General features: G+C 41.3%; 1 protein-coding gene across 5 annotated transcripts in view; it reads right to left on the reverse strand.

The window, feature by feature from the left end:
* The window catches only part of KLHL32 (kelch like family member 32), a 68671-nt gene that overhangs the window by 49306 nt on the left and 4383 nt on the right, over positions 1–14982 (reverse strand). For 4 of the 5 annotated variants that reach the window (XM_028723013.2, XM_028723012.2, XM_028723010.2 and 1 more), the window contains exons 2-3: positions 8974–9064; positions 4043–4223 (exon numbers count right to left, since the gene is read on the reverse strand). In XM_028723013.2, the coding sequence (XP_028578846.2) occupies positions 4043–4223; positions 8974–8996 (204 nt within the window). In that variant the 5' untranslated portion in view covers positions 8997–9064. Of the gene's footprint in view, positions 1–4042; positions 4224–8973; positions 9065–14982 lie in introns of those variants that run through there. The other variant, XM_028723011.2, reaches the window with a different exon arrangement.

Raw genomic sequence — 14982 nt, forward strand, 5'->3', positions numbered from 1 at the left:
TGATAGGGTTCCTTCCTATATACTAAGATTCTCCTTTGTACTTGCCAGGCAATATTTGCAAGAGGATGCCTTCATCCCCACCCACAAAGTTTGCTTATGCACACAGTTATTGAACAGATTGTGAAGAAGCCACAGTGGAACTACTCCCACACCACTTCTTGTAAGTGAAAGATCAGCACGGAGGCATAAGCAGAGTTCAGGCAAACATTTAAAATGCCAACTGGCATGATGAAGGCAACATATGGCGATTCTGCCTGCCAGCCCCATGACTAGTCATTTGAGTGCTCCGAATTCTTGCCAAGATCACAGCTCACTGCCTCAGCCCAAGATTCCATATATTTTCCAGGACATTGTTGTTGTTTAGTCATTTAGTCGTGTCTGACCCTTCGTGACCCCATGGACCAGAGCACGCCAGGCACTCCTGTCTTCCACTGCCTCCCACAGTTTGGTCAAACTCATGTTAGTAGCTTCGAGAACACTGTCCAACCATCTCGTCCTCTGTCATCCCCTTCTCCTTGTTCCCTCAATCTTTCCCAACATCAGGGTCTTTTCCAGGGAGTCTTCTCTTCTCATGAGGCGGCCAAAGTACTGGAGTCTCAGCTTCAGGATCTGTCCTTCCAGTGAGGACTCGGCTGATTTCCTTAAGAATGGATAGGTTTGATCTTCTTGCAGTTCATGGAATTCTCAAGAGTCTCCTCCAGCTACTATTATTATTTTACTCTACCTTTCTGTAAAGGTATTCAGCTGTTAAATCAACAACAACCACATCTTTAAAAGCAGCACTACACTAACCAGACTAGAACAACAAACTAAAACCGCAGCAGCAGTTCTGAGAGCATCCACTTAAATAAAAATCTTCACCACCCACCTAAGAACAAGGAGTGGTAGAAACAGGTGTACCAATCTTGGGAACTTGCTGAAAAGGCCACATTACAAGTACCCACATACTGATCACAGTAGCATCTGAAGAAGGGTCTTGTGGGTGGGGGGCAAGTTCCTGGGCAGCCTCATATGAAGGAAGGAGTGAGGTTCTGTAAATATTCTGATCCCTGACTACTTAGTGCTTTAAAAGCACAAAACAGCACCTTGAATTGAGCCCAGAAACCCAGTGAAAAAGGTTTTCAAAAAGTTGTAACCAGACACATTCCACCTATATTTTGAACCATATGAAACCATTTTTTCTTCAAGAACAGCCCCAAGCAGAGCACATTACATTGGTCTAGTCTGAGGTGACAAAGCACCTGAATGACTGAGACCAAGTCTAGTTTCTCTAGGAAAGGATTGGCATCTAAGGCGAAGTCGGCAGAACACATTCCTGCCCACCACACAGCTACCTGGCAATCCCAGGAGAATATTTGGGATCTGGAAGGATTTCTACTTCTGGAGGAGTACAAATCTACCTTGTCTCCAAAATTATAGGAAAAACTGTAATCTTGTCAACAGCCTAACCACAGTTCCCCCCCCAAAAAAGGGGGGGTTATATTTTCAAAGAAAACTTTCAAGCTGCTTTTACCTAGTGTACCACCTACAATTAATCTCAGCTTTGCTAATAATAATAATAATAATAATAATAATAATAATAATAATAATAATAATAATTTATTATTTGTACCCCGCCCATCTGGCTGGGTTTCCCCAGCCACTCTGGGCGGCTTCCATAGAAACCAAAAATACACTAAAATATCACAGATTAAAAACTTCCCTGAACACGGCTGCCTTAAGATGTCTTCTGAATGTCAGGTAGTTATTTATCGCTTTGACATCTGATGGGAGGGCGTTCCACAGGGTGGGCGCCACTACCGAGAAGGCCCTCTGCCTGGTTCCCTGTAACTTTGCTTCTCACAATGAGGGAACCGCCAGAAGGCCCTCGGCGCTGGACCTCAGCATCCGGGCAGAACGATGGGGGTGGAGACGCTCCTTCAGGTATACTGGGCCGAGGCCGTTTAGGGCTTTAAAGATCAACACCAGCACTTTGAATTGTGCTCGGAAACGTACTGGGAGCCAATGTAGGTCTTTCAAGACCAGTGTTATGTGGTCTCGGCGGCCGCCCCCAGTCACCAGTCTAGCTGCCGCATTCTGGATTACTTGTAGTTTCCGAGTCACCTTCAAAGGTAGACCTTCAAAGGTAGAAAACTACCATGTGTGTGATCTGTTTAGTGCTGGAGAAAGATCCATTACGTTTGCTTTTTATAAGCCAGGAATCACCCACAATTTGTTTATTTGTCCAAGCAGCTAACAGCACAACCTGAAATCTGTCAACCATCTATCAGTGGCCAATTAAATTAAGTCTACAGAATGAATCCTAGAATCATGTAATTGTGGAGTTGGAAGGAACCCTGAGGGGGTCATCTAGTTCAACCCCCCCCCACACACACACAATGCAGCAATCTCAACTAAAGCATCCATGGAAAGATGGCTATCCAACCTCTGCTTAAAAACCTCCAAGGAAGGAGAGTCCACCACCATCTGAGGAGGTCTGCTTCAGCTCTTACCATCATAAAGTTCTTCCTGACGTTTAGTCAGAATCCCTTGTGACTTGAAGCCATTGGTTCAGGTCCTACCCTCCGGAGCAGGAAAAAACAAGTTTGTTCCATCTTCCAGGTGACAGCCCTTTAGATATTTGAAGATGGCTATCATATATCTCTCAGTCTCCTCTTATCCAGGCTAAACATACCCAGTGCCCTCAACCGTTCCTTATAATGCTTGGTTTCCAGACGCTTGATTATCTTGGTTGCCCTCCTCTGAACACATTCTTCTTAAATTGTGGCACCCAAAACTGAACACAGGTGTGGTCTGACCAAAGCAGAATAAAGCGGTATTATTACATCTTGTGTTCCTTTCCTAACACTGTTATAACTGGGGAGTCTGCTGCTTTTTGGGGGGAATCTTTGTCTCTCCAGATGTTACTGAACTACAACCCCCACCAGCCTCAGCAAGCATGGCTAATGGTCTGGGACAATGGGAAGTGTAGTTCAGCAACACCTGGAGGACCACAGGTTCCCCATATCTGCTTTAACATCACGTCAGCATTTCACATCGCCCAGTTCCTCTAGCCTGATGACTAGCTCTGCAGCACTTGAAATTTGCTTGTGACATTTTGGTTAGTTCTAACAAACATGGCGCCCCACTTTACATTTTGGTGTGTGTGTGTGTTTCCTAATGAGTCCAAAACTATGCTTTTTATGTGTTCAACTTACAAATTTTACTGAAGGAAATAAGTGTCCTAAATAAAACCAGGGAAGACAACTGCATGTCTTCTTCCAGTGTTCCAGATCACTTGCCTTTTCAGGCCTTAAGGGAAGTTAAAAAACAAAACAAAACTTAATGCTTTAAACTGGAAAACTACTATTGAACCAGAACTTCACAAAGCATACATTGTAAGTTAACTCAAAATATGATCTCAAAGAGATACAAAGTAGTTAAAATAAAATAGACTGCGTTAAGTGTGGAACAGGGTGCCCTAGGCTCACACCCACTGCCAACAACTGTGTACACACCCTATTTAGTAAATACAGTGGTACCTCTACTTACATGTCCCTCTTGCTATGTATCCTTCGGGATATGAATGCAGCAAACCCAGAAGTATATTTCTGGGTTTCACCACGTGCGCATACGCAGTAGCACTCTATCGCGCTGTGCACATGCGCAAAACAGGCACCTCCGGTTGCGGAAACCTCGGAATCTGACCGGAGCTCCAGAACGGATCCCATCCACAACCAGAGGTACCACTGTACAGGAGCACAAACATGTAAATGCCTACCTTTAAATACTACATATATGTCAAATAGATTTCCCAGTTTTGTTTCACATTCCTATATTCACTTATCTCGTTTTAAGCCCCATTGAACCTAATGTGGCTTACTTTTCAGTAGACATTAAAAAAAGCAACCAACTTGTCCTGTGAAGTATTTGGTCAGACCATGATCACTGTTTACACAGGCAAAAAAAATTGGGAAGATTTCAATACTACTAATTATCCAAAGATCTATGGTGTTCTAAAAACAGAGCTGATGGACATAAACATATTACTATATTAACTTACTCTGAAGTAGTCACTGCATGCTGCTAGGACTGCCTTGTGGGCATGGAATTTCTGCTCTTCCGCTATAAGAGTTATATCACAGAGGATCCCGTCACTTCTTTGCTGGTTCAGAGCAGCCAAGACAGCATCATTATGAGAACTAGACTGGCAAAGCCTCTGGCCAGTCAGCATATCTTGAAAACTGCAAAAGATGAAGAAATAATCACACTCACAAGCATGAAAATACCAAGAGTGAAAGGCATGCATATGTTTTCTACTTTTTTCATTTCTAATTACATCAGTCAAGCATACAATCCTGCACATATTTACTCAAGACAAAAAAAAAAAAGTGCCATTGAATTGAATCAAACTCTGAAGTGAGAGTAGGATTATAAATCGGATGATTTGGTACTACTGACACAGGTTAGAAATGGGTTTATTATTATTATTTCCCCACTCTCGTGCTGTAACCAAAGGTCTATAGCATCACAGTGTGGCAGGGCTATTATTATGGCCCACAATATAAAGATGGACTTAAATCTTTATGTACAACAGCATCACTCTGCAAGACATTCACAATGTGGCCATTATCTCACAGCTTCAACTGTCCTAGCTATAAAAATAGGCGTATTATTGCTGTAAATTGAGGATTAATCCAATTTACTAGGATCCCTCCCAGCCCTCTCAGCCTAATGACTTTAACTGTAGAAGAACCACAATTGCTGGGGCCAACAGTGTAAGAAGCCAGTTAGGCAAATTTAGCGTGACAGATTTACTTTTTTAAATGAGGATTGGCACTGAATGACTGGCTTTTGCAGAATTAATTAAATGGCCAGAGACTTTTGGAAGGCTCTTATCTTCAGCAGGCCTCTGCAGGGTCAGACCAAAGGCCCAACTCATCCAGCATCCTGTTTCTCCCAGTGTCCAACCAGATCCCTATGAGAAGTTCTGCAAGCAGGACATGAGTGCAACAGCAGCCTTTCAACACAGTTGTTGGGAAGAACTGGGAAGACATATTTAGACCACGCTGCCTCTGACAGTAGAGGCAGAACATAGAATAGTGACTAGCAGCCACTGACACTGTTACCCTCCATGAATTTGTTGTATCTTCTTTTAAAGCTATCCAAGTTGGTGGCCATCACTGCCTCTTACGATAGCAAATTCCATCGTTTTCACTGTGTGCTGAATGAAGATGTCTGGCCCAAGTCTTCAAATGTTTAGGTACAATGGATGACTAGTGTTATGAAAGAGGCAGGAAAAGCTTCACTCTATGCACTTGCTCTTCACCATGCATAATTTTATACACCTCTATCATATCATCACTTACTTCCCTATGTTCTAAAGTGAAAGTGCCAAATGTTGTAACCTTTTCTCATAGGATTGTTGCTGTATCTCTCTGATTATTTCAGTTGTTCTTTTCTGAACTTTTCCCAGCTCTACAACATCCTTTTTGAGGTGAGATGACCAGGACTGTGCACAGTATTGCAAGTGTGGCTACACCATTTTGGGTGCCCCTTTTTTGAACCTATGTGCAACCTGTCTATTTGTAAATAAACACAAATAATACGAGATGGCCAAATTCTTGAAGAATTGAGGCGCAAGTTCACATCATAGTTCATGTAGCATCATATATAAGGAGCAGGTGTGGCAGGGACAGGTAAGAAACAGAGGCTAAGGAAAATGGGAAGGTGTGATTGGGAGCAATGGGAGGGGAATATGACTAGGAACATCATGGGAGGCATGTTTCCAACTACCCCATCCTTTGCCCTTTGAAGCCTTCTAACAGGCATGGCCAAACTTGGTCCTCCAGGTATTTTGGGACTACAACTCCCATCATCCCTAGCTAACAGGGCCAGTGGTCAGGGATGATGGGAACTGTAGTCCCAAAACAGCTGGAGGGCCAAATTTGGGCATGCCTGCCTTATAAGAAGCTGCTGCAGGAGAGGGACTGTCAGCAACTAAGGAGAAACTGTGATGCTCCCTTGTTACTTTTGCTACTGGGTGCTGCATGTTGTTTAAGTCATAGTGTTCTATTTATAGTACAGTTGTGCCTTGGTTCTCAAACACCTCGGTACTCGCATGTTTTGGCTCCCAAAGGCCGAAAACCCGGAAGTAAGTGTTCCAATTTTTAACGTTTTTCAAAAGCCAAACATCCAACACAGCTTCCGCTTGAGTGCAGGAAGCTCCTGCAGTCAATCAGAAGCCGCGTCTTGGTTTTCAAACATTTTTGGGAGTTGAGCAGACTCCTGGAATTGATTAGGTTCGAGAATCAAGGTTCCGCAGTATTGAAATGTAGCTTTTCGTATGTTGTTTTATTTTTGTTGTGCTATGTTTATGAAATTGTTACTGCTTTGCAATATTATTGCAAAATTGTTACTATTTTACTGTTTTTGCCTTGTTATTATGAACCTGTTACTACGTTATTGCTTTCCTATGTTACTATGGAATTGTTACTCTGTTATTGTTCTGAAATTTGGTAATGTTTGTTTGAAATTCATCCCTGTTTCTTTGTCGCAAAACGCTCTGAGCATGATTTTTTTTTGTAGGAAAGCAGCATACACTTAAAATGAAGGAATGAATGACTTCAATTACAGATACTTTAGTGGTTTAGTTACACTAAAGGTATAGGTACAAGGGAGGGAATCCTAATACTTCTTGGGAATGGTGAGTTTTGAGTAGAAACTACAAGCAAATAGGGGAGTAGATCACATAGAGGCAGTTCCAGGCAAAAGGGTCAACAAGAGAAATGGGTGGAGCCACTTCAGACAGCAAGGAATCTTGCTGAGGGTGGTGGCGCTTGAGTAGCAAAGGTCAAAGGAAGGGACCTGTCAGGGGATATAAGAGCAGAGAGACAAGGAGGGACAAGGCCACAGAAGGTTTTGAAGACATAGGTAAGAAGTTTGCAGTAGTTTAATCCACACCAAGCACTTGTGCAAAGTTGAATAAATAAGCTAATGTTCCATCCTGAACTTTGGGTTAGGGAGACCTACACATTAATGAACAAAATAAATATCCCCCCTAGACAGACAGAGGCACTATTGTCTAATCAGAAAATAAAATATCCACATGGCTGTAAAAACAGATATGAGAGTCACCAGTCCTCATTATATAGCTAAGCAATTATAGCGGGGGGGGGGGGACAAGTCTGAAAAGCTTAGTATGTCCTTTTCACAAAATTGTTACATGTATGTGGACTTATTGAGACACCAACACATGATGTGTCCAAGGATTTAGTTTCTTTTCCTCCATTCACTTTATAGATCCAATCATTTCCAATCACTCATATCAAGATTCTCAAATAAAAGGGCCACTTGGAAAGGTTGAAATATTTGACTCCTTACCATAAAAAAAAATTTCATGTTCATGCATGATTTGGGGAAAAGGTTTTACATAGTTTGGTAATCCTAAATCATATATAACCTCCTAACACACAAAACTGTTAAAGTGTCCATATGCTAGAATATCTTTCTAAATATATTACTGACTTCTTTTGATATAACTGACAATTTGTGGCAGCGCTTTAAAAAAGGAAGAAGAAGAAAGATGCAGAGCCTCCTATACAGTATTCTGACAGCAAAAATACTATTTTGAAATTCTCTGCTCTGTCATTCAGATGAAAAGCCTACGTTGGAACATTATATTCAAATAAAATGGCTCTTCTGCTTTCTACTACACGCACACAAATGTTATTATAAATATCCTACAGACAGATAAGTGTGCTAAGGTATCAAGTGAAAATGTGTTAGTTTGAATCTGAGCCTAATTTTGTGAACTGAATAGTTTGAGAGGTGTGACTTTACAGTGGTGCCCCGCAAGACAAATGCCTCGCAAGACGGAAAACCCGCTAGACGAAAGGGTTTTCCGTTTTTGAGTTGCTTCGCAAGACGAAAACGTCTTGCAAGTCTTGCAGTTTTTTTTCGCTTCCCCCCCTTTTTTCTAAGCCGCTAAGCCGCTAATAGCCTTTTAGCAGCTAAGCCGCTAAGCCTTTAATAGCCGCTAAGCCGCTAAACCGCTAATAGCGCTAATCCGCTTAGCCACTAATAGGGTTGCTTCGCAAGACGAAAAAACCGCTAGACGAAGAGAATCGCGGAACGGATTCTTTTCGTCTTGCGAGGCACCACTGTATTTGATAAAGAACTTGAAAGGGCAGGGGGTGTTTCAGAGTTCATGTTTCTTTCTCTTTTAGTTTTTAAGAAGCACGCATAGAATTACATGTGAAATATGTAAAGATATAGTTATCAGAGCAATTACTCTATAAAAATGACCTCCTGCTGTTTGATGCATAATCCCATCACAGTAACCATCACAACCAATTTAATTGCCTTAATCAAATCAAGTTGGGGAGGGACACATGGAGAGAATCTCACTGTTCTTTCTCCTTGATTGTTCATCATCACTGACAATAAAAACAACCTGTCCCCAAAGTTTAAATGGCAATCTACTGGCTGAGCCCATGAAGTTCAACACAATGCTACTCAGTCTTGTGCCTTTACCTGCTTCAGCACTGACAGGAAGACAAATCCTTTTTGTGTTAGGATGCTCAACATGCAAATGAGCTGAGAAATCACAGAAGGAGCAAATCTTTTACACCACGCTTCCTCAACCTCCGCCCTCCAGATGTTTGGAGACTACAATTCCCATCATCCATGACCACTGGTCCTGCTAGCTAGGGATGATGGGAGTTGTAAGCCAAAAACATCTGGAGGGCCGAGGTTGAGGAAGCCTGTTTTACACCATGCACAAATGTTTCCATGGGGGTAAGTTGCAGAGGGGGAAAACCACAGAAGCCTATCACAAGAGCAAAAAGTAAATCCTCCTGGACATGTCTTGGTACAGTCATTTTGATGTAATATTTATGTATGCATTTTGCCATCCTGCCATCCTCTAGGCTAGCATACAGTGAATGAACACACACTCGATGGAAACTGGCAGGACAGCTCCATGAACTATACCTGAGGCACACCTCAGACGGCATCCTTCAGCTTTGCCCTTCTGAACCTCTTGCTTCTTAAAAAAGTATAGGGAAAACAGTGCACATTCCAGCTGCAGAGAAAAAGAAGAAAACAAATAGTTAGAATTAAAAGCCCAAACTTTTGTTCACCGTACAGAAAACCCACCACTTCAAAAAAATAATCAGTATATGTGGCAAAGGATGCCGACATCTCTTATTAATGGAACAGACTGGCTGCAACAATTTGATGACATAATGGAGCCATACTAATAATAAAACCCTAAATACTTTTTTGTGGGTGCAAATTAAGATACAAGAAGTAGCATTAATAGAATACTCATTGCCTGATTGGTGCATTGCTTCCAATTTATCAGTGTTAATTTTATGTGTATACTACTTACCCTGTGTGTTCAGATGCTTTACATGAAGCTGATATTGTGTTACAATATTAAAAAAGCCAGCCCAGAAAAAATAGTCTACAATAACTCAATAGTTACAGCACAACAAATACTTAATATGATGCATAACTAATACAAGTGTTAGGTAAGATTCCACTAAACAATTCATCAAAAAATATTAGAGCACCATTCAAAAATGGTTTGCAAATACAAAAGAGAAACAAAAATATTCCAACAGGAAGAGAAATATCTAATTAATACAGGTTATAACAAAATCAATAATCATTAAACAAATCCACAGGACAAAGTGCATAATTAAGAACCAACAAGACTACATTAAAATCCAGTATTGACCACAAAAACAAAGATCACCACAGCCAATCACAAGCAAACAATCACACCCTAGGCCAACCCCAACCTCTCTCACCACCAAAGGAACACAAGTGAACAACACAAACAATGCTGACACCAAACTCTACACACACTAAACATAATAGAAACACCGCCACCCGACCCCACCCCCATCCATCTTCCCTCTCTCCACCCCCCTTTTCTTCTCTCTTTCTTTTTTCTTCTCCCCCTAATGCCTCAACAAATGAAATGGATTTGTAAAAATGTTACATGAAAAAAAAAAAAAGATACGAGGCACTACACTTCTGTAAAACAAGAAAATCCTTAACAAAATATTATTAAAAAAAAAATCCAGTATTGACTTGTCCCTTTCACAAACTCGATTCATATGCTCCACCTGATTAAATATACCATCATATTATCATATTTTTCTTGCTTTCACCAGGGAAAAATACAACTAACTTTCCTTGTCCGCTCACAGGAGGTTAACAAATTGTGAGATTAAATTTTCCATTTAGCACAAAACCAGGGTCCAATTTGTGCTAAATGGAAAACCTATGACGTACAATGTGTAGCTGACACAAGTCTCAGGGCTCTAGGAAATCTGAAAAGCATTATTTATTCCATACACGCTGCTGGACAATTTTCTGTCTGTATGGCATCTTTTCCAAAAATTATTTCAGTACACTTCCAATCAGTTTTAACCTTCTGAAGTCTTAGCTGAGTAAAAGCATGAGCATTATAGCTTCAAACTTTTAAAAATCTGATTTAAGGGCAGTTTATTTAAATCTCCCCCCAAAAAACAACAACAACCCTGCAGGAAATTTTGCAGAGGCATTTTAATCCAAGGACTGGAGGGTTGTTGCAGAGATTCCATAGTTCCTATTGGGTTGCCATTAAACTCATATTCTGAGTGCTCTTCATTTTTTTTTACCAGTTCACCTCAGAGCCCATATCTGTCTAGTAACCAAAAAGTCTAAGCCGCAGAGTTAAATACAGGAAGACTGCATACAACAAGGAGTGGCAACAAAGAGATAGAGCCAGAGAGTCAGATGATGCAAGTCCATCAGTAATTGTTCCCACATGAGCCTTACTAGGTGTGTCTGCAGATGTTTATTTTGAAGCTTCCCTTCAAGCAAAGGTGAAACAGTGTTTCCAGCCACCCTTGTTTTCCACGTTCCAGAACAGAAGTCTTTCAGCACCAGTATGTTTTGAAATGGGTTCACGCCTCAAGTGCAGAAAAATCAAGCAGTGAATATGCATATGTACGCATGCCGACCATAAGGCTTAACCTAACCATATGGCCAGAGGCTATAGATATCCAGCGATCTGCACAGCTGATAAGTTTTACATTAAAAAATAATATTTATTCTCAGAAATACAACAGGAAGCTCTTCAATGTCATTCTCGTCCTCACATCTGAGAATGCTCCACGTATGAAACACAGTGAAATGGCAGAATGCACTAAACCAAAGATAGACAATTTGGTATCTCCATATGTTGCTAGACTACAGCTCCCATCATCCACTGTGCAGGCTGATGGGAGTTGTAGTCCATAACTATTGGAAGGGCCCCCGCATTGGCTACCCCTTGAATAAACCATTTCAGAGTATAGTAAAGGTGTCCCTGCAAACAGAAAGCAAGTACCGCAACAAAAGGACTGAGCTAGAATCCATATACTTAGTTTCCTTCATGCAGAATTTTGTTTGTGTTTCATGTGGGGAAATATTCAAAAACTGTGCCCCACACTGGGAGGTTTATACTTCAACTTATGTCCTCCAAAAATCTATCACTTCATTTTATTTTATATGTAGACCAAGACTAACAGGAGCTAGCAAAGAGAAAAGCAGAGCTGACAACTTCAAGCATTGTGAATCCAAGTTATTTTTCACCTTTCAGAAGGGATTGTTGTCTGAGAGATGAGGTGGTCTCATTCTACGTATTTACCCCATAATTGTGCAGCCCCCCCCCCCATCCATCACACCATCACTTTCATCATTCTATTAGACAGAATAATATGTTTATGCTGCGTAGCAGATGCAAATGGGTTCTGCCCCAAAATCAGCATTTTGCACTATGTGCCAGCAATTTTAAAACCGAGAAAGTTCACAGAGGCACTACCTTCAGGGTTGCACTCTATTGATAATGTCAGCACGACCAGCAATTACTGTTTTAATAAGCCCAAGCATTCCCATGTAGAATATTTGATTCCAGCTGCTTTGATGTACTACACAGCAGTAGCAAACACTGCCCTGGAAAGGTTGGGCTGACTTGAAAAGCACATTCTGCTCCAGGAAGGACGTTATGACCAGATTAAAGCTACAAACCCACAGGCACAGCACATCCCATGAAACAAAAACACTGAGCAATTTCAATCTTTCAAAACCACTAGGAGCTATAGTGTAACTGATTTGTTAGAAAGCACAAATATTCCTTATTTGCTTTAGAGAGAGACAACAAACAAAATACCCTTCTATTTTTTAAAACCTTTGTTTTAATTATTTTATTGCTGAAAGTCATACAGGTGACAGGCATTGAATATTCTCAGCAACAACACAGGAAAGATTTAAAAGCACAGTGGGGAGAACTAGAAAGCTAAAACTGTTTTTGTGTTATTTTTAAGCGCATAGTCAGTGCTGGAGGGTGTTAAGCATGTTAAGATCTATACTGTACACAACTGCAATAGAATTTAAACCTCGTGAATTTAAACATTTGCAACAGTTCCAGTTGGATTCACTTGCTCATTTTATTGCCAAGAGTTAGAAAAAGCCAGGAATCTGTCTACATTTATTCAGTATAAAGCACACAGTGATGGGAAATGTTTTAGACGTAATAAGGACACCAACCTGCCCACTAATGTTATGAATTCTTTTTATATAATGTCCATCAAGTTAACTGTTGTTTGACTATAAGTTTCAAAAATGTATTACTGCACGCAAGAACTAGGAATCACCGAGCGGTCTTCAAAAATGGAAATAAGAGTGGCTAAAGCAAACATCATTTTTGTGCTTTTGTGAATTTGCTGTTAAACAGGATCTCAGGTGTAGGAAGACAGCTGAAGGTCTATTTCCATCTTCCCAACTTCAAAGCCAATGAAATTTATGGTCAAACATACTGCTGACAATTGCATTTTTTGGTGGGTGGGGGTGGTATTTAGATAGAATGTCCTGTTCATCGCCTATGAAAAGTAAAGGGAAATCTCATACATAGTATCCTTTATTATCAAATGCCAAGAGAGTTTACAAAATATATTTAAACAGCATATATTCAAAGCAACAGTAACTCAAAACAACATCAATGCAACAACCGCAGTAGGAAAACTAATCAAATAATCATTAGAATCTCCACTTAAATTACAAAGATGCATTCTGCACCCACATACAGAGGACTGCTACTTTCTCCCCCTTTTTAAAACAACAAATCTTGCTCCTGTACATTTAATGGTACCTGAACACATATGCTTAGCAGGTGATGCCTTTTTCCTAGCCCCTTAACTTCATGGCAAGAAAAGCATTGTGTGCTACATTTCTGTATGTCTAGGTACTGCTAAAAGGAACCAGAGGAAGACCATTAAAAATATGGCAGGCCAAGTTATGTTAGCAATCCTGTATGGAAGACAGTGCACTACTATGGGAGCTGCCTGTCCGCAGATGGAAGCAGGGCACAGAGAAGGAAAAAGGAGAAGGACACAGAACACAGTAAGGGGGGGGCGGGATGTCAACAGCACTTACATAGCTGCTCTAATTCATCTTATTGTCAAAAATAGAGAGGTTGCTTAATATCTCCACCTCAAAATGTAGCAGGTAATGGGAAAGACTTCTGTCTGAGATCCTGAAGAGCCAGTGTCAGTCAAAGTAAATAAATACTAGGCTACATGAAAAATTAGGAAGTGTTCTTCCTGTCTCGGTGTGGACGGAACAGGAGTATGACTTCCCCCTATTCATGTGATACTTATTCAGAGTTATCAAATCACAGCAAGAACCACCACAACCACAACTCCAAGGTGCCACTGCTCAACAGAGAGAACACAGCAGTTGCCTGGAAAGCGGTTGGGAAATGTACTTCTGCGTACAGTATTTTGAACTATACAGAACTAAGGAAATAACCCCTGAGAAGAAGCAAGTATCGCCTGACTTCATTTACAGGAATCTGTCTTATTCCATGTCAGACTATTTGGCTACCTCGGCTACTATTTATTGTCTATTCTGTCTGGCAGCAGCTCCCCTGGATCTCTGGCAGAGGGAAATCTTCTCTGTCACTAGCTACCTGATTCTTTTAACTCTGGAGTCATCACCGCGTTGCCAATGGATGCCTCACGGCAATGTTAGGGTGATTGCCAGGTTCCCCTCCATGCCCACTTGCAGAACAAAATGAGCTCTGTGGCTGCAATGATGTTTGCTTGGACCTTTATGTTGGGCCTTCTCTGTCTGCGTGGGTCTTTCCATCCCTATCGGACAGCAATGATTAGTATTTGGATTGGTGTGAGAGAACAGAAGAGGTGAGGGGTTCAGAGCAAGCTGAGCATTGGAGAGCTAGCAATTGTGACCCCTCTCCAAGTTCTCTTTCGGCCAGTCAAGTTAATGTCTGGTATTGGGAATTCTGCCAGGGGGGGGCATTGGAAAGGTCTATAGGGGAGTGCGCTGTGGGTGGGAAAGGGTTTGGCACTGTGTGCCTCTTTCACTATTGAAAATCAGACATGCATCCTACTTTCTCCCTCTATGTGATCTGAAACATATCCATGTTTATGTAACAGAACATGTACTTTATTTGATATTTTGAACTGGGCGGTGGGAGGAGATATTATTGATGGCTAGAGGAGCCTTCGGTGACAGGTCAGAGACAGGTTATAATGAGAGCATGTAGCAGTGCCTCAACTCAAGTTATATCTGGATGCAACCAATTTGGCCTGGTTTGGAGACCGAAACTCTGGTGGATGACCCATGCTGGAACATGAACAAGGGGAGTATCGCAGGTGGAGCCTCATCAACTTTAGATACCAAACACCTTCTGGGTTGCCTAGCCATGGTTGGACTGGAATGCAGGTTGGCAACAACTACAGTTCTTCCTGATGCAGTGCAGTTGCTTTTCTTTTTAGAAAAAAAATAGTGCCGGTACTCACCATGAAGTTGTTACAGTAAGTGCCACACTTTAAACATTTGGAGAGGGAAAGGTGTCAGCATTGCGTACCCTTGAGCAGCCCTAGAAAAAGGCACTGTCCTGATGAATCATTCCCTGAAGGCGCTGAACTGGAAACTTCTGTT

The sequence above is a fragment of the Podarcis muralis genome, chromosome 3, assembly GCF_964188315.1.
Source record: "Podarcis muralis chromosome 3, rPodMur119.hap1.1, whole genome shotgun sequence".
NCBI classification, from domain to species: domain Eukaryota; kingdom Metazoa; phylum Chordata; class Lepidosauria; order Squamata; family Lacertidae; genus Podarcis; species Podarcis muralis.